Source organism: Puma concolor, chromosome B2, assembly GCF_028749965.1.
Source record: "Puma concolor isolate L17-30 chromosome B2, mPumCon1.1.hap2, whole genome shotgun sequence".
Classification (NCBI taxonomy): Eukaryota; Metazoa; Chordata; class Mammalia; order Carnivora; family Felidae; genus Puma; species Puma concolor.
Window position 1 is genome coordinate 72,872,937 of NC_141671.1, and position 26,469 is coordinate 72,899,405.

Sequence of the window (26,469 nt, forward strand, 5' to 3'; positions counted from 1 at the left end):
AAACACTGGACAAAACATTGTGATATTCAAGTAATTTATGCCAAGATATTTGGGATTATAATTCAGAATAATGAAATGTACATTTTCTCTAAATTAACCAGAACTTTTTCTTTATTTGGGGAAAGAAGATTACAACATATTATACAACAAGAAGACTTGGGTTTGGGACTCTGATTTACCACTTAAGAACTTCCTAGGCAATTCGGCTAAATCTTTCCAGGTCTATTTTCCCCACCCATAGAATTAGGATAACAGCACCTATATAACTAGGTTGTTGTGAGGACTAAACAAAGAATTCATATAAAATAGGAAGTTCTCCACAAATATTCTCTGGCACAATAAGAACCTAATCCCATTTATCAGCGATTAAAAATGAAAAACACTTTTAGCAGTACAGACATGATTTTAAATGCTTGCTCAGGGGCTTTCTTTTGTGTAAGGTTCAATCAAAAACATTTGATGCAATTTGAGAACAAGACAAAAACAAAAAAACTATACCCTAAAAAATATATGCATATGAAATCCTTAAACTATACATATTAAATAACGTTTCGCAAAAATTTGGAATGTCATTATTTATACTAAAAGTTCATTAAACTTAGGCCCCAGTGTATAGAGCCCCTGTCCTTTAAAAGAGGCATCTGGAAGCCTGCCACAGTTGAGAATAATGAACTTTAATCTCCAAGGTGACTGCAGTTTTTAAGAAGGAAATGCATTCCAGATGAAAAAAAAAAAAAAAAAAGAAAAGAAAAACTAGAAAATTTAACCTTTCCCTACCCATCTCTCTAGTCATGGATACCTTAATTCCATTATTTAAACAAGTAATATTTACAATTTACATTACAAAATTTCATTTAAAAAACAGAAGATTCTAATGACTGTGTTTTGAATGTGTACTGATTTGGGATTCCAGTTCTAAAAATGTGTGAATACACAAAAGGAAGTGGTAATGATAATAAATGAGGGAAAGCCTACTTGTAACTCTGAAACTACACTATCCAATATAGTAGTAGTCACTAGCCACATGTAGCTACTGAGAGATTTGAAACGTGGGCAGTCCAAACTGAGATCTGGTATACTGTAAAGTACATACTGAATTTCAAACACTTAGTTCAAAAAAAAAAAAAAAAGCAAGCACAATGTTCCAAACATAATGTTTTATATTAACTACATTTAGAAACAATAATATTTTGGGGGTGCCTGGGTGGCTCAGTCAGTTAAGCGTCCGACTTGATTTGACTCAGGTCACGATCTCAGCATTCATGAGATCCAGCTAGGCATCAGGCTCTGGGCTGACAGTGTGCAGCCTGCTTAGGATTCTCTCTCTCCCTCTCCCTGTGCCCCTCTCCTATGCACGTTCACTCTTTCTCCAAAAAAATTAAAAAAAAAATAAATAAATAAATTAAGATAATATTTTGGATATGTTGGTTTAAATGAAGTATATTATTAAAATTAATTTTACCTGTTTTTCTTTTTTAATATAGTTATCAGACAATATAAAATTGCATGTGTGGCCTACATTTGTGACTTGCATTATATTTCCTGTGGATAGCACTGCTCTAATTTTAAATTGGGGCATCCATCATTTCAATTTTCTTTCTTTCCCAACATACTGAGTTAGTAACAGTTTTGGTATCCATATCCTATTATGGAATATGTACTCAACTCTTAGAATGACAGAAACTTTATACATAAAAATGATTATAAAGATGAGTATTAATTCTTCCAAATTTCTGTTTTATGTATAAAATCATATTGCTCAGCAAACAAGATTTCATACAAATAGAAACTTATTTGAAAAGTTAAAGCCTATATAAGAATCGACAGAATTTTCCTCTAATATACTTCAGCTATTCAGTCAAACAGAAAGGCCTTCCAAAACCAACTTTTTCACATCCTAATAATTGGAACATTGATTTACAGCATATTCTATTCATATGACTACAAACTGATCATAAAAAGGACACTTAACCTAATTCAAAAATATTTCCTAAATGCCATTTACTTATTTTCATTTTTAAAACTATCAAGATGAAACACAGTGCTAATTCAAGTGAGAAGAGAAAAGATGATTGACTGTCATGTATATCACTCTTCATTTGCCCCTTGCTAAGTCAGTATGAAAAAGAGGGTGAGAAAGTATTGCTTTTTTGCTTCCTTCAGGTGATAAAAATAAAATATGACTCCTTTAAAAAACATGCAGTTAAAAAAAATGTAGTAAAGATGAATTACATATCTACAAAAAAACTCGATATTTATATTATTGGTAACACACGAGATAGAAAACATATATAACATGTAATATGCAAACATGTATAACCTAAACTATCATCAAATTTTATCATTATGCATATAACTTTTGATAGAACAATTTCATTTTTAAAAATAATTAGATATGCTGATAATTAAAAAGAGAAAGGAAGAATATGCTATCAAACATTCAAATCCACAAATTCAAGTGTTCAAGATGCTGTTTTAATTACATGTGTTCTTTCCTTAGTTTAGTATACACTGGCAGTTGCAACTTAAATAGCATATTCTATTTAACACTAACTCAGTGTTTAAGGAAACACTAAAGTGCTTAAGTGTAACTGGTATGGTCTTGTTGATTGATCTAAGGTAGACAAATTACCACAGATTTTAATTCAGAAGGCAATACAAAGCAGAAAATAGTAAAAGTCAGACTAAAGACAATAACGGATTTTTCTGGGTGATGTTGGAACTGTTTTTCATAGATTTTTCTCAATTATCTTCTTAAATAAGGTAAGGTTTAAGAATTTCTCTTTAATTAGGTAGCCTCCTAAATTGCTTTGGGGAAGTAGTAAAAAATTAAAGTATTCCTGCAAGTAATTCACGAAGTATGTAAATTATTTCTCAGGAGTAAATGGGCATTGTCTAAGATTCAACCCTAAAGTCTGTTTATTCTTAATTAGATAGCAAAAGTTTAATATCAGATCATGCTTTCAACCACAAAATCAAAACAAGAGGCTCACACTGAGGAAAAGACCAAAAAACTTGTAGCACTGTACTGGAGAAAGAAAGAAAAGAAAGGAAATAAATGAAGAGGAATGAAAAGGAAAGAAAGGAAGAGAAAGAAAAAGCACTCAACTGTTCTAAGTATGAACATCCCTGGGAAGTTAGATCAGGGGTCCATGAAAGGGTTGCTTTCAAAATTAACATATATTCTTTGCTGACTTTTTCAAAGCAAATGTTACTTTTCAAAGTAAAAATTTATAAAGGCAAATTTAATTACACCCCTGCTTAAATCTATTCTATAGCTAACTATTTCTCCACAGAAAACAGACAGTCAATATATTATTATAGGATTCAAGGTGTTTCATGACCTGGCCCCTGTTTCAGTTCCCAATTTTACCCCTCCCTGCCTTGCAATCTAAACTATATAATCTTTCTAAATGGGGCTGTTATAGCTGTGCTGCATTTATTAATGAACACTATAATTAACTCATTTGCCTTAGTTTATAATTCTGTAGTGTATTTTTCTACGGTAGTCCTTACATATTTTGTCACTAAGTACATCAGAGGTTTTTTGACCAGAAACTCATTAAGACAAAGAAGAGATTTCTAGAATATTGCCTTGTCAAATATGTATTAATATGTAGTTCCAGACTAGTAACATTTTAATAAGACAAATTATTTCTAATGATTAATCTTGTTTGCATTATAACACAGTTTAATAGAAAACAGAGTGGTGGTCCCAAGTCCCAAATTCCATTTCTAGAATTAATTTGAACTTTTGTAGTAAGTGCTGTGTAATCTAGATGAAGTAATTTTACTCAATCTATAAAAATGCCCCTTAAGTATTTTATAGCAATGTCTTCTGCTGCTTTTTAAAAGTGGAGACTTAAAAAGGTACTACTTTGCGATTTTTTTTTTTGCCTGTATAGTACCTCAGAAACACCAAGACAAGAATTTATTTAGAAAGAATAAAACAAAATGAGAAGGCTTATGTACAGTTCTTTCTTCTGTATATAGTATGATTTTTATTATAACAAAGGATAATACACAGCACCATAAGCAACAACTATATATACAAAACTATGTGTATATAACACACACAAACACACACACACACACATATATATATATAAATCAGCCCATTTCCATGCACATATCAATATACATAGTAATAGAAGAGTTTCATTCATACAACTTTCCTTCAACACTTAAAATGAGTCTTCTAGACTCTCTTTTAGAATGCTTACCTTGGTGATGTACTTGGCTATCTGAAATCTGTCTTTTAGGATTTTTTCCCTTTTTACTCTTAGGTGAAGAGGACTTGACTAGCGATGACCGGCCAGAAGATTGTTGAGTAGTTTCCAAATCAGATGAAGAATAAGAGTAATAATGTTTGTCTGTCTTACTTTCTTGATCATTATCTGGACTTCTTTCTCTTTCCCCCATGGTTTTTGAAAAATGTTCTCTATTCACATAATTTCACAGATTTCCTTTCTCCAAAAAAATCCATGACAAGCCTGAAGAGCAACCTTTAGAGTCTTCAGATCCTGGTGATAATATTCATGTCTGCATTTGTTTTCTCCAGATATCTGTAGTAGAGATTAGCCCATTAGCAACCAGAAGATACATATTTGTTCTTACAATTAAGGAAAGAGGGAAGGAAACTCATTATATTTTGTGAAATAGGTTTTATAGTTTATTATAATAAAAGATACTTAAAGCAAATAAATACTGCTTATAATTTTTAAAAGAGGCTATAATTCAATTCATCCCTATTTTCACATTGTTATTTACAGTCTATAGAAAAGACAGAATGTTGTAGCTTGGACAGAGAACATACAAAGTACCTAATATATAATTGTTTCTGAATAAATGCTAACTGAATTTGACTCCCCTGAATGTTAAGATTTATAATAAACACAAATGCTGATTTTTGACAGATGAATAATGACCATTATTCACCATTTTTTTCTCTTCTGGGGAGGCAGGGAGTGGTAAAGGCAAGCCTACTACTAGAAACAAACAAACAAAAATAACTACATAAAAATGTAAAATTAAAGTATGTAAAAAATTAACCAAATTTAATTTTTTTTTTTAATTTTTTTTTTCAACATTTATTTTTATTTTTGGGACAGAGAGAGACAGAGCATGAACAGGGGAGGGGCAGAGAGAGAGGGAGACACAGAATCGGAAACAGGCTCCAGGCTCTGAGCCATCAGCCCAGAGCCCGACGCGGGGCTCGAACTCACGGACCGCGAGATCGTGACCCGGCTGAAGTCGGACGCTTAACCGACTGCGCCACCCAGGCGCCCCAAAATTAACCAAATTTAAACACCTGGTGAAAAAGTTGCAATATGACAGAAAAATAGTTATCATCCTTAACATATAAATAAATAACTCCTATGACCCCACGAGAAAAATATGAGGTCAAAAGTTAAATGGGCAAATAGATGTTAAGACCCATAGAAAGAAAAAAAGACCCACTCAAAGAAAAAAGGGCAGGGTGTGCCCAGGGGGCCCTCAGTGGTCATGAGATTGAGCCCCACGCTGGGGTGTAGAGATTACTTAAATATTTTTTTAATGCTGCTGGAATGCCTATCAAGAGAAGATCCACAGTGGGGCACCTGGGTGGCTCACTCAGTTGAGCACCCGATTCTTGAATTCAGTTCAGGTCATGATCTCATGGTTCATGAGACTGAGCCCCACATTGGGCTCTGCACTGATAGCATGGAGCCCGCTTTGGATTCTCTCTCCCCCTCTCTGCCTCTCCCCAACTCACGCTTGTTCGCACTCTCTCTCAAAATAAATAAACATTAAAAAAAAAAAGATCCACAGGATATTTGGGAAAAAAAGTTGGCAAGATATATTAAAACTTTAATTATGCTTTTAACCTTTGGCCCAATAATCCCATTCCTATGTAATAAGAAAATAATCCTAAAATTAGGGGAAAAGTTATGCACAAATGTTTATGCAGTACAATTTTTTTTAATTTTTTTTCAATATATGAAGTTTATTGTCAAATTGGTTTCCATACAACACCCAGTGCTCATCCCAAAAGGTGCCCTCCTCAATATGCATCACCCACCCTCCCCTCCCTCCCACCCACCATCAAATATGCAGTACAATTTAAAAAAAAAAAGGAAGCAAACAAAATCTCTAACAATAGCAGAATAATTAAGAATATTGTAAAAATCAATACAGCATAATATCGTGCTGTCGTTAGAAAAACTTATAAAATGTTTGTGTTACCAGAGGAAATGTTTATACTACTATGGTAAAGAAAAAATTCAAACTAGTGAACACAATAAGATCTCAACTACACATATTCATAAAAAAAACCCAAAAACCCAAAAGTAAGGAGTACTCTTCCCTGATGAAGTGAAAAATATTTGCAAAGTAAGGGATATATATACACCCAAATAGTGTCTGAGCAGCATGGATTTTAGATGATTTTTTCTCTCTTTATATATATTTTTTTTTTAATTTTTTTTTTCAACGTTTATTTATTTTTGGGACAGAGAGAGACAGAGCATGAACGGGCGAGGGGCAGAGAGAGAGGGAGACACAGAATCGGAAACAGGCTCCAGGCTCTGAGCCATCAGCCCAGAGCCCGACGCGGGGCTCGAACTCACGGACCGCGAGATCGTGACCTGGCTGAAGTCGGACGCTTAACCGACTGCGCCACCCAGGCGCCCCTCTCTTTATATATTTTTATTTTCTATTAAAATAAAATTACTTTTTTAATTGGAATAATCATTTTTAATATTAAAAAAAATCCCACTGATGAAATTACTGTTACAAGTATAGTGCTTCTAGCACTATATGCAAGAAACATATGCACAAGGTGGCACTACTACTGTTCATTGCAGCAGTATTACAGTGGTAGAGAACTAAAACAATCAAAGGACCATCAATGAGGAACTAGCTACATATAACCACACAGTGAAGTACAATACTATCAAGCTACTAAGGGAATGAGGACTACCTCTGTGTATTTTCTGCAGTCTGGAGTGAGCTCCACAATGTATTAAGCACAAGAATATGGAGAAATCATGTATAGTCTTTCTTCATCAAAGAGAGATTGCAAATTTGCATACATAATGCTTTATATTTTTAAAAAGGAAAAAGATAAAGAAACACTTAATGGGGGGGAAAAGAAGGGTTCTGTAAGGCAAGGCTGTCCAATAAAACTTTCATCAAGAATGGAAATGTTCTATAATCTGTGCTGTCCAGTATGGTAGCTGGCCACATATGGCTACTGGGCACCCTGAAATGTGGTAAATGTGACTGAATAACTAATTTCTTAATTTTGTTGAATTTTAATTAACTCAAGTTTTTAAAGCTGCATATACTGGTGCTTGGCTCATTGAATCTCAATGATCTCATCTTTAAAGACAATAATAATAGTAACTTCCTTAGAGAACTGCTATGACAGTTAAATGGGGATAATTCAAGAACTATGACACAATAAGCACTCGGTAAAAATCAACTATTTACAATTCAAACATACAAGATATTCAGTAAATTGATTGATATTCCTTGTCAAAACTGTTTTAATTCCAATAATATAACTAAAAGCTGATTAAATGGTATAGATGGGGATTATTTGTTTATATGCATATAGCAGAAGCAACTCCCTATGACCTATCACATCTTAATCAGAGGTGCCTAACTTTTCATTGCAAAAGGTAGAACCCACAAAACATTACCTGTCATTTACCTCCTATGCACCAACACTCACTCTCCCCCATCCCACCTCAAATATATGCATAAAGTTTTAAAAAAAGGAAACATCCACTGACCCATTATTCAAGTCCCTCTCCCTGGAATAACTATTTTAATGGCTTATACTTTCATGCTTATGCTATTTCTTGAATTAGCAACTTGAGACTATAAAAGATGAGGATTTAACTTGTGACTCATTTTAAATGTTTGCAACATGCAATGGCTTGTTGGGTTATGCAAGGTTTTTTCCTTAGAATTCCTAATTGTCCTTTTATCCTATTGAAAGGAAAAAACCACCTTTCTATATCACTAATATTTACCCAGCTTCCTAATCATTCTATCTACAGGCTGAATCCATTCCATTCTTCCTCTTAAAGACATTTTCCTTGGGACCAATTATTTCCTATTCTACTTTAAACAATTACTTTGTATATCTGTTATACCACTGTCATTCTGGAATCACTTTTATAGTACTTCTGAGTTGATCCACCATTTCTAGTAGCTCATGTCACCGTCTTTAGTTTTGCTCATTTTACTGATCCATATCCTCAAATAACTTCAACAGAAAGGGTATATAGATAGGTTAAGAGGTAAATGTTCTGAGTCCTTATATACCTGAGAACGTCTTTATTTTGCCCTCCAATTTGATACTTTTCATAGGTTCTGCATTCTAAGTTAAGTCATTTTCTCTCAGAGCTTTAAAGACACTGCTCCACTGTCTTCTAAACCCTGAAGAGGTTCTCGCTAGATGTTACAGTCATTCTTTTATTCAACATGTATTTCTGTTGAACTTTTACCATGTAACCATAAAGAAAACAACAACAACAATAATCCTTGCCATTATGGAGTTTACACTCTAGTTATGCTCATCTGATTCTCATTCCTTTATAGGTTATCTTTTTTTTCCCCCCCTCCTTAGGAGCTTCTAGAATTTTCCCTCCTCTTATACTGCAATTCCACAACGTGCCTAGGTGTGGGTCATTTTTTTCATTGATTGTGTTGCCCCTTTATCTCCCTCCTCCTTTTAATATTGAAACAAGTATCTTTAAGCACTAGAAATGTTATGTTACTTTTCTGATAACCCACTTTCCTGTTTACTCTTTTTCAAACTGACTAAATAACTGACTAAATAACAAACCTGCTCTCTGTTTTTCTATTTTCAAATAGAAACTTACTCAACTTATCTTTTAACTATCCAGGGTTGTTGTTTATTGTTTTTAATTTGTATAAACACTTTAATTTCCAATAAATCTTTCTTACTATGATTTTTTAATAATTATTCTGTTCTTGCTTTACTGAGGCAATACATTTTTATTTCTCTGAGAACACTAGACATTTTATTTTTTATTATTTTTTTTTAATGTTTGTTTTTGAGAGAGACAGTGTGTGAGTTGGGGAGGGGCACAGAAGCTGAAGGAGGCTCCAGGCTCTGAGCTATTAGCTCAGAGACCAACACGGGGCTCCAGTGGGGCTCAAACTCACGAACTGTGAGATTATGACCTGAGCTGAAGTCGGGCACTTAGCCAACCTAGTCACCAGGTGCCTCCATTTTGTTTGTTTTAAATTAAGATCTCTTCTGATTCAGGAACTATCTGTTTCACATGGTGAAAGTTTTTCTCTTTACCATAGAATTTTCATTTATAATACTGCTGGTTTTATTTTTTTGAAGGTAATTATTGGTTGTCCACTGATAAATAAGAAGAAAAAGGAGAATGAATGGAAAACAAGTACATATGAGTAGGGGTTCCTGATAGGCACACTATGCTTTAGGATGAACAGCAGAGAATCAGTCATTTTCCATGGGGCTCCCCTAGATGAGGAGGGATAATGTCCAGATACAAATGTCCACCATGACAACTGTACTTCTCCTTTAGAGTTGTCTTTATTTTTATTTCCAGAAAAAATGACTTCTGTATTTTTTGATTGGAAAGAAAAGGAGTGGCGAAGAGCAGGGAATATTATACTGAGTCACTCTGTATGGGATTCAGTGGAAAAGGAGGCATAACTATTATATGGTTATATATTTATATAGTTATATATATATAGTTATATAACTATAGTTATATAGTTATAACTATATATATAGTTATATATATAGTTATAACTATATAACTATAGTTATATAACTATATATATAGTTATGTAGTTGTATAGTTATAACTATATATATAGTTATATATTTCAACTATTTTTCCCATTTTCAGTTACCCTTGGTCTCTGACTTTAAATGCTAAGATTCTCTAAGATCCTGTTAAATATATCTGAACTTTCTTTGCTATAGTTCCCTCTTGAATATTTTGACATAGTTTTCTGTTTTAATGTTTCATCCGTCATTATTCTTTTCCTCTTTCAGAAAATGTGCTGTGATGTTTTATCAGAGAGTACCCGACCATCCCTTCAAAGTTATAGGTTCATTCTGTTGTTCTTCTTTAATATAGTTTTAATGTGGTCTTCAAGAAGAGAGGAGAAAAATACAAATCTACATCTTTAATTTGTTAATGTAACAAATATATTTTAAGCCAATTATTTCTAAGTTATTCCCACCCTTTTAAGGCAACTTGATATAAGCAATCACTTTTCCCAAATCCATACAACTGCAATTCATACACCAAGTCAGTCAACAAAAATTAGTGATGGTACAGATGCCATTATAGACAATGAGGAAAGCAATTTGAGCAAGAATACACTGTGAGTTCTTTTAGAGCAGGGTCTGGCTCTTCCATCAGAGAGACAACTAAGAAAAAGTCATAATGTCCTTTATTCCTTTAGGGAATATATAAAAGATATGTACATACAATATATATGAATATATATCCTTCATATATTCCTTAAAAATATTGCATGTTAATTATATGAGAAACTTTAAAAGTGACAAAATTCAAGAGTAACCCCCAAAAATACTAGAGAATATCTTATCTTTACCCAGTTTCTGATTTCGGATCTATTCTGAACTAAGGTGGGTATTTCTTTTTTTATTTAAAAAAATTTTTTTAATGTTTATTTATTTTTGAGAGAGAGATTGACAGAGTGTGAGCAGGGGACGGGCAGAGAGAGGCAGAATCTGAAGCAGGCTCCAGGCTCTGAGCTGTCAGCACAGAGCCTGACATGGGGCTTGAACCCACAAACCATGAGATCATGACCTGAGCTGAAGTCGGATGCTCAACCAACTGGTGGGTATTTCTAACCTACATATACTTGTGACATCCTATAATATGTTATAATCCTTCATGAAAACAAACATTCCTTAGAAAATATAGCACTCAATGACTTAAGCCTTCCCAAGGAATAGACTCTTAGACACCTATGAAAATTTACTTTTAAAAAATTAGTGGGGCACCTAAGTGGCTCGGCCATTGAGAGTCCAACTTCAGCTCAGGTCATGATCTTGCAGCTTGTGAGTTCGAGCCCCACGCCGGGCTCTGTGCTGACAGCTCAGAGCCTGGAACCTACTTCAGCTTCTGTGTCTCCCCCTCTCTCTGTCCCCCCCATGCTCATGCTCTTTCTCTCTCAATAATAAATAAATGTTAAATTTTTTTTTTTTAAATAAAAAAATAAATAAATAATTAGTACTTAGACCTTGTGGAAACGATGTTGCCTGGCTAATAGTATTGCCAGAAAAAGTCCACATAAGCAAACAAAAAGTAACAAATTAAAAACAAAAAGACCCTAAACACTAGGCTAAAAGAAAAAGGAAGATGAAGTAAGGCAACTAATAAAACAACTACTAATTTTTCTTACAAAGTATAACTATTAAACAACCAATGACTCAACAAAGAAATCAAAAGAAAATAAAATACATAGGAACAAATGAAAATGAAAACACAGCAGTCCAAAATCCTTTGGGACACAGTGAAAACAGTTCTAAGAGGGAAATTCATAATGATTTGTACTTACCTCAAGAAACAAGCAAAATCTCAAATAAGCAATCTAACCCAGCACCTAAAGAAGCTTCAAGAGGAAAAGGCCCAAAGCTTGTAAAAGGAAAGAAATAATAAAGATCAGAGTGAAATAAAGACTAAAAAAAAGAAAAGATTAATGAAACCAAGAGCTGATTCTTTGAAAAGAAAAACAAAATTGACAAACCTTTAGCCACACTCACCAAGAAAAAAAGAACTCACAAATAAATAAGATCAGAAATTAAAGCGATGTAACAAATGAAATACAAATTAGAAATACAAATTAGAAATACAAATTAGAATAGAATGCTATGAAAAAAATTTATGACAACAAATTGGGCAATTTAGAAGAAATGGTTAATTTCCTAAATAAATATACAATCTTTCAAAATTGAATCATGAAGAAATAGAAAATCTAAACAGACTGATTACTAGTAAAAAAAAAAAATTGAATTGATAATCAAAAAACTCCCAACAAAAATAAATCTAGGATCAGATGTATTCACACGTAAATTCTACCAAAAATTTAAAGAATACCTACTCTCAACATTTTTCCAAAGAAGACGTATAGATGGCCAACAGACACAAGAAAAGATGCTGATTATCACTGATCATCAGGGAAATACAAATCAACACTACAGTGAGATATCACCTCACACCTGATAGAATGGCTAAAATCAACAACACAAGAAACAACGAGTGTGGGCAAGGATGTGGAGAAAGGGGAACCCTCTTGCACTGTTGGTGGAATGCAAACTGGTGCAGCCACTCTAAGTTGGCCACTCTAAGTTAAACATAGAACTACCCTATGATCCAGAATTGCACTACTAGGTATTTATCCACAGAATACAAAAACACTAATTTAAAGTGATACATGCATCCTGATAATTTATAGAAGCATTATCTACAATAGCCAAACCATGGAAACAATCCACGTATCCACTGACTGATGAGTGGATAAAGAAGATACGGTATATATACACAATGGAATATTACCCAGCCATAAAAAGGCATGAAATCTTGCCATTTACAATAGCATAGATGGAGCAAAAGAGTATTATGCTAAGTGAAATAAGTCAGTCAGAGAGACAAATAAACCTTATGATTTCATTCATATCTGGAATTTAAGAAACAAAACAAAAAAACTTAGGGGAAAAACTGAGAAGCAAACCAGGAATGGACTGATGGTTACTAGAGGAGAGATGGGTGGTGGGATGGGTTAAATAGGTGATGGGGACTAAGGAGTGCACTTGTGATAAGCACTGGATGTTATATGAAAGTGCTGAATCACTAAACCGCACACCTGAAACTAACATTACACTGTAGTTAACTAACTGGAACTTAAATAAAGACTTAAAAAAAAAGAAAAGAAAAGAAAGAATACCTATTCTCCTCAAACTATTCCAAAAACAGAGGAGGAAGGAAAGCTTCCAGATACATTCTATAAGGTCAGCACTACCATGATACCAAAACCAAAGATACTACTGAAAAAGAAAACTACGAGTCAATATACCTGATGAACATACATGCAAAATTTCAACAAAATATTAGCAAACCACATTCAACAATACATTAAAACAATCATTCAGCATGATCAAGTGGGATTTATTCCAGGAATGCAAGGATAGCTCAATATCTGCAAATCAATTAACATGGTACACCACATAACAAAATGAGGGGTAAAAATCATATGATCATCTCATTAGATGCAGAAAAAGCATTTGACAAAATTCAAAATTGTTCAAGCCATCTATTGAACAAAAGCTTTCAACGAAGTGGGTTAAAAGAAAACATACTGCAGTATAATAAAGGCAATATATGTCAAACCCACAACTAAACACCATACTTGCTGAAAAACTGAGAGCTTTTACACCAAGATCAGGAACATGACAAGGATGTCTACTCCTTGTCTACTCATGACACTTCTACTCAAATAATACTGGATATCCTAGCCACGTCAATCAGACAAGAAAATTTTAAAAAGGCGTCCAAATTGGTAAAGGAAAAAAACTGTCACTATTTGTAGATAATACAAAACTATACATAGAAAACCCTAAAGACTCTACCAAAACACTATTAAAGTAAATTAATTCAATAAATTTGCAGGATACAAAAATAATATACAGAAATCTGTTGTGTTTCTATACACTAATACCAAAGTAGCAGAATTTTATTTACAAATTCCATTTACAATTGTTCCACAAAGAGTAAAATACCTAAAAATAAATTTAACCAAGAAAGTGAAAGACCTATACTCTCAAAACTATAAAACACTGGGTGCGTGGGTAGCTCAGTCAGTTAATCATCTGACTCTTGATCTCAGCTCAGGTCAGGATCTCACAATTCATGAGTTTGTGCCCCATGTCAGGCTATGTGCTGTCAGGGCAGAGACTGCTTGGGATTAGCTCTGTCTGTCTCTCTCTTGCTCTCTCTCTCAAAATAAATAAACCTAAAAAAAAAAAAAAAAAGCCCTGTAAAACACTGATGAAAGAAATTGACAATGACAGAAGCAAATGGAAAAATACACCATGCTCATAGGTTAGAAGAATTAATGTTGTTAAAATGTCTATACTACTCAGAGTAACGTACAGATTCAATGCAATCCCTATCAAAATACCAACAGTATTTTTTTTGCAAAACTAGAATAACCCTAAAATTTGAATGGAACTACAAAGACCTCGAACAGCCAAAGCAATTTTGAGAAGGAAGGAAAAAGCTGGAGGAACCACAATCCCAGACAGTACTGGCACAAAAACAGACACATAAATCAATGGAACACTATAGAGAGCCCAGAAATAAACCCGCACTTGTGTGGTAAATTCATTTGACAAAGGAGGTTATATACAATGGGAAAGACAGCCTCTTCAATAAATGGTGTTGGGAAAACTGACCAGGTACATGCAAAAGAATGAAACTAGACCATTTTCTTAAACTATACACAAAAATAAATAACACAATAAAGACCTAAATGTGAGACCTGAAACCATAAAACTCCTAGAAGAAAACGTAGGCAGTTATCTCTTTGATATAGACCGTAGCAACACTTTTTAGATATTTCTCCTCAGGAAAGGGAAACAAAAAGCAAAAGTAAACTACTGGGACTACACCAAAATAAAAACTTTTGCACAGAAGAGGAAACCATAAACAAAAAGGCAACCTAGTACACCTGTTAAGGGGTTAATATCCAAAATATATAAAGAACTTATACAACACCCAAAACCAAACAATCCAATTAAAAAATAGGCAGAGAACCTGAATAGACTTTTTCCAAAGACATACAAATGGCCAATGGACACAGGTAAAGATGCTCAATATCACTAATCATCAGGGAAATACAAATCAAAACCACAATAAGATATCACCTCAAACCAGTCAGAATGGCTTATATCCAAAAAGAAAAATTATAAGTGCTGGAGAGGATGTGGAGAAAGAGAACTCTATGCACTGTTGGCAGGAATGTAAACTGGTGCAGCCACTGAGGAAAACAGTATGGAGAGTCTTGAAAAAATTAAAAATAGAAATACCACTATCTATTAAAAATAGATATTCCACTACTGGGTATTTACCAAAAGAAAACAAAAACACTCATTTAAAAAGATATATGCACCCTTACATTAACTGCAGCATTATTTACAATAGCCAAGATATGGAAACAACCCAAGTGTCCATCCACTGACGAATGGATAAAGAGGATGTAGTATATACACAATGAAGTATTACCCAGCCATAAGAAAGAATGAGATCTTGAAATTTCTGACAATATGGGTGGACCCTGAGGGTATTATGCTAAATGAAATAAATCAATTAGAGAAAGACAAATACTATATGATTTCACTTATATGTGGAATCTGAAAAACAAAACAAATGAACAAATTTTTAAAAATCAGAAACAGACCCATAAATACAGAAAACTGGTGGTTACTCGGGTTGGAGGTGGGGTGCCTGGGATGGGCAAAATGGGTAAAGGGGAATGGGAGGTACAGGATTCCAGTTATGGAATGAATAAGTCATGGGGTTGAAAGGTACAGCATACAATATCTAGTCAAAGGTATCGTCATGGCATTGTATGGTGACAGTAACTTCACATGTAGTAAGCATAGCATAACCTATAGGTTGTCGAATCACTACACTGTATGCTTAAAACTAATGTAACACTGTGTCAACTGTACTACAGTAATTTTAAAAAGAAGGATAAGCAAATAAAAATAAGTACTCTAGCTTAATAAGATTACATACCAACTTAGCACTGGAATGAAACCTGGGGGATCACTCTTTTCTTTGAACAGATTAAGAAAACTAGCACCCATAAAAACAAACTGGGTTATCCAAGATTACAATTTACCTAAGGTTACAGAGTTAAGACAGTAAGCCTTGAAATGGACCATAAGCATACCTCAGATATACTGCAGGTTTAATTCCAGACCACCACAATAAAACGAATATTCCAATAAAGTGAAGACTGAAAGAAAAATAGTCAAATGAATTTTTTGGTTTCCTGATGCATATAAATGTTTAAACCATACTGCAAGAGCATTATGTCTTTAAAAAAAGGTATATATCTTAATTTAAAAATACTTCATTGCTAAAAAATGCTAATTATCATTGGGACTCTCAGGGAATTGTAATCTTTTTGCAGTGGAAAGTCTTGATAATGATGCATGCTGACTGATCAGGGTGGTGGTTGCTGAAGGATTGGGTACTTACAGTGATTTCTTAAAATAAGACAATAAAGTTTGTGTCACTGATTGATTGACTCTTCCTTTCATGAACAATTCTTCTGTAGCATGCAATGCTGTTTGACAGCATTTTACTCTTGGAACGTTCAAAATTGGGATTAATCCTCTCAAACCCTGCCGCAACTTTGTCAACTAAGTTTATATAATATTTTAAATCCTTTGTTGTCATTTCAACAATCTTCACAGCATCTTTACCAGGAGAAGATTCCATATCAAGAAATCACTCTTTGTTCATCCATAGGAAGCAACTCCTGTTCAAGTTTGATCATGACACTGCAGTAAGGCAGTCACATCTTCAGGCTCCACTTCTAATTCTGGTTCTCTTGCTATTTCCAACACATCTGCATTGACTTCCTCCAATGAAGTCTTGAATCCCTCAAAGTCATTCATGAGAGCTGGAATCAACTTGTTTCAAACTTCCATTAATGTTAATATGTAGACCACAAATAACTGTTCTTCATGGCATCTAGAATGGTGAATCCTTTCCAGGTTCTCAATGTACTTTGCCCAGATCCATCAGAGGAATCACAACATATAGCAGCTACAATCTTATAATATGTATTTTCAAAATAAGATTTGAGTGTCAAAATTACTCCTTGATCCAGGGAGACAGAATGGACGCTGTGTTAGCAGGCATAAAAACAACATGAATCTGTCTGTCCCCCTCAGAGCTCCTGGGTGACCAGCTGTGTTGTCAATGAGCAGTAATAGTTTGAAAGGAGTCTTTTTTCTTGGGCAGTAGGCCTCAACGGTAGGCTTAAAATATTTAGTAGACCATGCTGTAAACAGATGCGCTATCATCAAGGCTTTGTTCTTCCATTTATAAAGCAGAGGCACAGATTTAGCATAATGCTTAAGGGCTCTAGAATTTTTATAATGGTACATGATCACTAGTTCAACTTAGTGTCATTAGTTGCATTAGCTCATACCAAGAGTCAGCCTGTCCTCTAACGCTTTGAAGACACTGACTTCTCCTTTCTAGCTATGAAAGTGCTAGATGGCATCTTGTTTCTATAGAAAGCTGTTGTCTACACCGAAAATCTGTTGTTTAGTAAAGCCACCATCTTTATTATCTTAGATCTACTGGATAACTTGCTGTAGCTTCTACATAAGCACTTCCTTAACCTTGCACTTTGATATTAAGATGATTTCTTTCCTTAAACCAAACCTCATGAGTCAACTTACTGTAGCTTCAACTTTTTTTTTTTTTTTTTTTTTTTTTTTGCAGCTCTCTCTCAGCCTTCACAGAACTAAAAAGGGTTAGGGCTTTACTCTGGAATAGGTTTTGGCTTACAGACTGTTATAGCTGGTTTGATCTTTTATCCAGACCACCAAAACTTTCTTCGTATCAGTAATAAGGCTGTTTCACTTTCTTATTCATGTGTTCACTGCAGCAGCACTTTTGATTTCCTTAAAGAACTTTTCCTTTGCACTTGCAACTTGGTTGTTTGATACATGAGACCTACCTTTTGGTTTATCTTGGCTTTTGACATGCCTTCTCATCAAGCTTAAATCATTTCTAGCTTTTGATTTAAAGTGAGAGATGTCTGAATCTTCCTTTCTCTTGAACACTTACAGGCCATCATAGAGTTATTAACTGGCCTAATTTCTATCTTGCTGTGTCTCAGGGAATAGAAATGCCCAAAGACAGGAAGAGAGAGATGGGGTAACGGCTGGTTGGTGGAGCAATCAGAATACACACAGTAATCAGTTAAGTTCACTGTCTTACACAGGTGCAGTTCATGGCACCCCAAAACAATTACAGTAGTAACATCAAAGATAACTAATCAGAGATCACCATAACAAATATGGTAAAAACAAAAAAGTCTGAAATACTGTGAGAATTAAGAACATGTGACACGGACAGAAAGTGAGCAAATGCTATTGAAACAACGGTGCCAACAGACTTGCTCAATGCAGGGTTGCCACAAATCTTTAAATTGTAAAAAAAAAAAAAAAAAAAAAAAAAAAAAAAAGGCAGTATATGCAAAGCATATCAATGTGCAATGAGGTATGACTGTACAGTTTTCTCTCAGTTGAGTAATCCATTTGGTATTTCAATATCAACAATCAGATGAGAACTGCCTCATCTTTGAAGTCATCTCCATCAGCATCTATCTCATACTGTTGCCCTGCCACCACTAAAACTAAAGAAACATTTCTGCTCTTTTTCAGAGCTAAACCTTTGACCTATCTCCCTTCCCACACTTCTCTATCTCAAGGATTCTGCCCTGCTACCCTCTGTATAGGACCATTCCTATCAACAGAGGCTCTAATAAAGCTGTTGTGTACCTCTACATTCAATTGCATCTATGATGCAATTGCTCTACTCTAATTTTCCAGTGAATCTCTTTGGAAGAGTAATCTAGAATCTAGAATGTTATCTCTACTTTCCCAACCAGAATCTGAATCCACACTAGTCAGGTTTTCATCCCCACCATTCATCTTGGCTAAATCCAGTAGCCAATTTTCCATACTATTCATCCTTGATCTTACAGCAACATTTGAAACAACTAACCATCTCCCTCCTTCCACAAGTCTCTTTTCTTTCTAGGCTCCCATAGCCAGCTGCTTTCCTGGTTTTCTTACTAACTCTCTGGCTGTCTCTTCTCAGTCTCTTTTGTTGAGTCTGCCCCCTCTTCCTTATCTCTAAATGTTGGAAAACCCAAGTCCCCACATATTGGCCTTCTTTTCTTTATCTACACTCTCTCCTTAGGTGATCTCATCTAGACTTCATTTACTCTTTCAGATTCACATATCCACCTATGTATTTGACAACTCCACCTGGGTATCTGAAAATCATTTCAAACTTACATATCCAAAACCAAAATCATGATTTGTCCTCTTTCTACACCCACTCTTTCCTATTTTTCTAATTTCATTAAATGGCACATCCATCTACTAGATTTGATGTTGCAAATCTACGGATCATGGATTCCTTCTTAACCTCACATCCCACATCCAAACTTTTCTCTTAAGAGAGAAAAGTTACCTAAATTAACAGAACACTGAAGATTTATGTTCCACGTACAGTTCTCCAGCTAATTTAAATTAATTCTTTGTGATGGAGAATGAATTAACTAACAGTTATTCATCTGCTTTCCCTATCTATACAAGGGTAACTAGATAAAAGCAAAAAAGAAAAACTACAAGTCTTGCCCAATTTCAATTCCTAAGAATTGTTTATTTCCTAACAATTATCACTTTGTCACTACCCCCCAGCCAATGCAATCATTCTAAACCAGCATTGTCTGAAAGAAATAATGTGAACCATATAAAGAATTTAACATTTTTTCAGGAGCTGCAGGAAAATACAAACTGTGAAATTTTAATAGTATATCTTATTTAACTCAATAAATCCAAAATACTATTTTAACATATGATTAATATTTAATAGTATTATTAAGGAGATATTTTATGTCCTTTTTATGGACTAAGTTTTCAAAATTCCATGTGTATTTTGCACTTACAGCATATCTCAATTCTGACTAGCTAGCTCAGTAGCCACTGTATTGGATAGCACAAATGGCCTGGAGTGCTACTATGGCGATGCTAGAAAACCAGCAAATCTAACACATCACTTTTCATCGAAAAATTAACTTATTTCTAAAAAAAAAGTCCCAAATAGTATAGGTCACACATAACAGGTCAGAAAAAGATGACCAGAAGCCCATTCAGTACCAGAAGCCTCCTTATATAAAGTTTCAAACGAATCAGAAAGCAGACCTAAGCCAAAAGTCTACTATATATGGAATATCATGATTAGCTGATTCATGTGACTAAGAAAAGTTCTTAGTTTTAGGGGTGCCTGGGTGGTTCAGTCGGTTGAGCGTCCAACTTCTGCTCATGTCATGATCTCACAGCTTGTGAGTTTGAGCCCTGCATCGGGCTCTGTTCTGACAGCTCAGAGCCCAGAGCCTGCTTTGGATTCTATGTCTCCCTCTCTCTCTGCCCCTCCCCCTCTTGTGCTCTGTCTCCCTTTCTCTCTCTCAAAATAAATAAACATTAAATTTTAAAAAAATAAACAAAAAAGAAAAGTTCTTAGTTTTAAGAAAAAAAAACTATACAAAATCAAAGAACTGTTAATTTCCTGTCATTTCCCTGTATTCAGGCTTCTTTGTGTAAAACATTGGTGCCTGGCTATCTCTCCTGCCAGCAGAAGAGCTCATACAACGGACAACTAGATGAGTAAAATGAAAACAAACTAAGAGAGAAAGATATAAATAAGGAGATCTCTCAAAAAGGAATGGAAATAACTGAAGATGAGACAAAGGTAAAAACAATATTGTTGCATTTAAAACTGCAACTGCTTCTCTCCTATAAAAGAGATAAAGTATTATAAACAGATAATAAAACCAAGTAGTTTTCACTCTTCTACCTATATTTTCCAGGATATCCCCTAAGCATTTCTTTATCCTACCTTTATTTACAGAACACCTACTATTTTTTTTTAATGTTAATTTACTTTTGAGAGAGACAGACACAGTGTGAGTGGGGGGAGGGACAGAGAGGGAGGGAGACACAGAATCTGAAGCAGGCTCCAGGCTCTGAGCTGTCAGCACAGAGCCCAACACAGGGCTGGACCTCACAGGCTGAGATCCTAACCTGAGCCGAAGTCAGACGCTTAACCGACGAAGCTACCCAGACACCCCTACACAATACCTACTCTTGCTTTAAAATCAAACTATGTTTAGATTTTAAGTATGGTTTCCCAGACTCTAGGTCAGATCACAATATATATTACACTTAAAATTTAAGGCATAATCAGCTTCATTTTAAAGCTGATTTTGAAACAGTGGGTCAAATTAAAGCATCTTAACTACAGCATACATTCCCAAAGTCTAGTCAGTCAGATGAAAACATCACAGAAGATTTATTCATTCATGCATAAGGCATTTACTGAACATCTACTATGCCAGGCACCAACCTATGAATGGAGATACAAAATTAAGTAAGATACAACTGATAGCCTACTATTAAGAAACTCCAATACAAGAAGAAAAAGATAATGCAAGAGTATGAGTACTAATGACCAAAAAAGTAAAGGAGGCTAAGTAAACTTATAACTAAGATTAGAGGAAAGGGGTATCTGGGTGACTCAGTCAGTTAAGCATCCAGCTCTGGATTTCACCTCGGGTCATAATCTCTTGGTTAATGAGATGGAACCCTGCTTCGAGCTCATATATGTATTTGCATATGTATATACATACATATATATATATGTATATGTATATATATGTATATGTATATATATGTATATATATGTATATGTATATATATGTATATGTATATACATGTATATATATATGTATGTATATACATATACATAAAGAAACAAACAAACAACTAAGATTAGAGGACAGAGGGAGTTTGGGGACAATTCCAGGTAAGGCCTAAATTGAATCTTTAGGTATTAGCAGAGGTTATGCACAAGTATATGTATTTGTGGATTGTTTTTTTTAGAGGGGGCGTGGAGAGGGAGTTGGGCAGGTAGATGAGGTGAGAGAAGACCCAATTTCAATATGAAGAAGCAGCATTTGCAAAAGTAAAAGGCATTTATAAGTGTGGAATATCATCAAACTGCAAATAGTACACAATTGTGCTATCTAATACAGTGGCTACTGAGCTAGCTAGTCAGAATCAAGATATGCTATAAGTATAAAATACACATGGAATTTTGAAAACTTAGTCCATAAAAAAGGTCATAAAATATCTCCTTAATAATACTGTTAATGGGTGCCTGGGTGGCTCAGGCGGTTAAGTGTCCGACTTCAGCTCAGGTCATGATCTCAAGGTCTGTGAGTTCGAGCCCCGCGTCGGGCTCTGTGCTGTCAGTTCAGAGCCTGGAGCTTGCTTCGGATTCTGTGTCTCCCTCTCTCTCTGTCCCTCCCCCACTCATGCTCTGTCTTTATCAAAAAGTGAATAAACATTAAAAAAAATTTTTTAAGAATATTGTTAAATATTAATCATATGTTAAAATAGTATTTTGGATTTATTGGGTTAAATAAGATATACTATTAAAATTTCACAGTTTGTATTTTCCTGTGGCTCTGAAAAAATGTTAAATTCTGTATATGGTTCACGTTATATTTCTTTTAGACAATGTTGATTTAGAATGACTGCATTGGCTAGGGAGGGTAGTGACAAAGTAATAAATGAGACGAGATCAAGTCAAAGAGACCATTACAAGGACCTTTATATCATACAAAGAAGTTGGTTGGAAACAAAATATCTTCTAGGATTAAAATGACCAGATCTTGGGAATGTAAGCTGGTGCAGCCACTCTGGAAAACAGTATGAAGGTTCTTCAAAAAACTAAAACTAGAACTACCCTACAACCCAGCAACTGCACTACTAGGTATTTATCCAAGGGATATAAGTATGCTGTTTCGAAGGGACACATGCACCCCCATGTTTATAGCAGCACTATCAACAATAGCCAAAGTATGGAAAGAGCCCAAATGTCCATCAATACATGAATGGATAAAGATGCGGTGTGTATATATATATATATATATATATATATATATATATATATATACACACACACACACACACACAATGGAGTATTACTCGGCAATCAAAAAGAATGAAATCTTGCCATTTGCAACTACATGGATGGAACTGGAGGGTATTATGGTAAGTGAAATTAGTCAGAGAAAGACAAATATCATATGACTTCACTTATAAGGACTTTAAGAGACAAAACAGATGAACACAAGGGAAGGGAAACAAAAATAATATAAAAACAGGGAGGGGGACAAAACAGAAAAGACTCATAAATATGGAGAACAAACTGAGGGTTACTGGAGGGGTTATGGGAGGGGGGATGGGCTAAATGGGTAAGGGACACTAAAGAATCTACTCCTGAAATCACTGTTGCACTATATGCTAATTTGGATGTAAATTTTAAAAAATACAAAATAAAATAAATAAATAAGTAAAAATCTCACTGGCAAAAAAATATAATAAATAAAATGAATCTTTTAGTCAAAAAAATAAAATAAAATAAAATAACCAGATCTGACATTTACAAAGATCCATCTCCAACCCACGAATTGGAGGCCAATAAGACTGAAGGCAGAAGACCAGCTGTTCTTGAAATCAGGAGACAAATGATAGTGGTTTGAACTAATGTGGGTAAGTAGAGATGTAGAGTACAGAATTAAGAAGTGTTTTATCAAGTAAAACAAACTGCACTAGGAGACAGATTGTATGTGGACTATAAGAACAGAGAAGAACCTAAATGAATTCCAAAGTTTTGGGCTTAAAAAATTGGGTAAATATGGTAGCATTCAATAGGACAAGTTTGGTGGGGAAAGGTGATGGTTTAATATCAGGCAGACTGACTTTAGAATGCCTGTGGGAAATCTATTTGGAAATATCAAAAATTAACTATACAAATTTAGAGCTAATTCAAGAGTTCCAGGATAGAGATAAAATATTAATATAATATAGATGTATATTAATATTAGTATATTAGTATATTATATATTAGTATATTAATAAAATATAGATGGTGGAAGCCAAGACTACCAGAATCCTGAGGATGAACTCAGCCAAGAAAAGAACACAGAGTGAAGAGAAAGCAGACTAACTTATGAGGAAACACGATAATTAAATGATGAGCAGAGGAGGAGCATCCCACAAAGAAAATGGGTAATAACACGCAGGAGAATAACCAGGTGCCAGAAGAACAACTTCTTTTTTTCATCTTTTTTTTTTTTTTTTAATTTGAGAGAGAGAGAAAGTGTGTGTGTGTGCACGCGCGCCAGGGAGGAGCAGAGGGAGAGAGAGAAACCCAAGCAGACTCCACGCTCAGCGAAGAGACAGACAGAGGCCAGATCTCACGACCCTGGGATTAGTGGGATGCTTAATCAACTGAGCCACCCAGGTGCCCCAAGAGAATAGCATCTTCTAATGGACTTCTGTGTCTTACACTGTTCCATGACTGCTTAACAGAAAAGATGTGACTCTGGAGCGCCTGCGTGGCTCAGTTCGTTAACTGTTCAACTCTTGATTTCAGTTCAGGTCATGATCTCTCAGTCGGTGAGATTCAGCCCTGCATCAGGCTGGGCTCTGCACTGACAGTGAGGAGTCTGCTTGGGATTCTCTCCCTCTCTCTCTCTCTCTCTCTCTCCTCTCTCTGCCCCTCCCCCACTTGTACTGTCTCTGCCTCTCTCAAAACAAATAAACTTGAGTGAAAGGAAGGAAGGAAGGAAGGAAAGATGTGACTCTGACAAAAGAAGAAAAATCTCTTTTCCAAAGTCACCAATTACTTTTTGATATTTGAAATGATTCTTTGTCAATTCAGAATCTCAAAACAAACTTATTTCCTATTGTGAGTTTGGATAAACATGTAAGTCAACATGCAACAAAAGCCCAAGGTGAAACAGAATAGTAATATACAAGTATGGAACTGTAACTGGAAAAAATATGGATTAAAATAACAACACACTAAAGAAAGTAAACACTCTCCAGAACTGTACCCTTTTTCCCAAACTGCATGTAGTCCCCTCCCGCCAAAATAATAATAATAATAATAACAACAACAACAACAACAATTTGAAGGATGACTTTTGATCCCAAAGATATATCAACCGAAGTTCTTAACCTGCAGGTAAAGGACAGGAATAACATGTACGTGCCCAAGTATATTTTCCTAGGGAGAGGGGCCAAAACTTTCTTCAGACTTTCAGAGCAGTGACAACGAAGGAAAAGATTAAGAAAATCTCCAATAAATTCAGCCCATTGAATTGCTCACACAAACCAAATTCCAATAAGAAACCCACTTTAACAGAACCATCCACTGTTTTCATTTACCTAAGTATAGGTATGAACATCTCAATAATCCTCATAATATCTACTACTCCCATTCCCAAATAGAAAAAATATATATGCCCCTAGTAATTTGTTACTAGCCAATAATTCGTTACTAATTGATGTCAGTAATTTGTCCAAGGTCACAAGTGTATGAGAGGTGTTTAAACTCAGGACCCATGATCTTCACCACTGTTAAAAACTGCTTGAGTAGTGACTCATCTGTGCCAAGTAGGCGCATTTTTTGCCAAGCATCTTTCCTCCTTTCATCCGGAAAGACATGTTAACAATTTTAAACCCTGGACAAATGAATGGGCCTTTCTACTCCAACCATAGTCTTAATCTCCATTTTTTTATCCCAGAGATACCGAAAGCCTCAAAGCCTCCTTTCCCTTCTCGGCTCTGTCCCTCCTTTCCCACCTTCAGTCGCCACAGGCCTCTAAGGTTTTCTAATAACTCCTAACCCCTTCTCTAGATTCTCTTGCAATAAGCTCCTTTCCTGATTCCAACAAATAACCAACCCTTCCCCAACTCCGTCTCCTCCTAACTTCCCAATCCCCCCCACGTGTAGGTAAACCTCCCATCCTCTTGGTCCTTTCCCAGCTGACGGGCTCTTCACATCTTTTCCTAGGACTCTGCTCTCCCCGCGTCCCTAAACCCTCCCCATCCCTAATCCTTTCATCCTCCCCGCTTTAACTCGCAGGCCTCCATCCACGAAAGGCCAGCCCTCCACGCTCCAGTCACAGCCTCACTTCGCACCCCCAACTCCCCAATCTCCACGCCCACGCCAAAGCCCACCCCCAACCCGCCCCGGCCCTCCTCAGATCCGACGCGGCGTCCCGCCTCCTTGCCTTCTCTCCGCGGAGCAAACTCCCCGCCGGAGATTCAGAGTCTAGCTGTCGAAGAGTGGGTGCCTTGCTGCTGCAAAGATTGGGGGGCGGGCGCCGGGATTGCCGGTGTGCGGGAAGTTTGAACGCAGGACCAAAATAGGGGCGGGGACAGCAGCTTCCGGGCAGCGCCGGGCCCGGCGACTTGGGCACCAGGGTAACGGAGACGGAGGCCCATACTGCACTGCGACGCGGCTGCAGCCAATGACGCCCGCCCCCCAATCTCCCATTGGCCTCCGACACCAGGTGGCCTTTTCTATTGGCTTCAGTGGAATCGGAAGGCGGGACGATGAATACAGGAGAAGGCAGCCATTGGTTGACCGCTTTAGCTGTAGCGCGGACAGAGTGTACGGAAGTGGTTTGCGCCCAAACCCGGCCAAGAGCCGGGCCTTTTAGGCAGCTGGGCGAAGGGAGATTGCAGGGATTTTG

The 26,469-nt window shown here is 35.7% G+C and overlaps 1 protein-coding gene across 3 annotated transcripts in view; it reads right to left on the reverse strand.

Moving 5' to 3' along the window:
* LCA5 (lebercilin LCA5) overlaps nt 1-26,239 on the reverse strand; it is a 79,732-nt gene extending 53,493 nt beyond the window's left edge. For 2 of the 3 annotated variants that reach the window (XM_086707288.1, XM_025925827.2), the window contains exons 1-2: nt 26,005-26,239; nt 4,224-4,565 (exon numbers count right to left, since the gene is read on the reverse strand). In XM_086707288.1, coding sequence (XP_086563414.1) covers nt 4,224-4,422 — 199 coding nt within the window. In that variant the 5' untranslated portion in view covers nt 4,423-4,565; nt 26,005-26,239. Of the gene's footprint in view, nt 1-4,223; nt 4,566-15,990; nt 16,048-26,004 lie in introns of those variants that run through there. The other variant, XM_086707287.1, reaches the window with a different exon arrangement.
* Between the last annotated feature and the right edge of the window lie 230 nt (nt 26,240-26,469).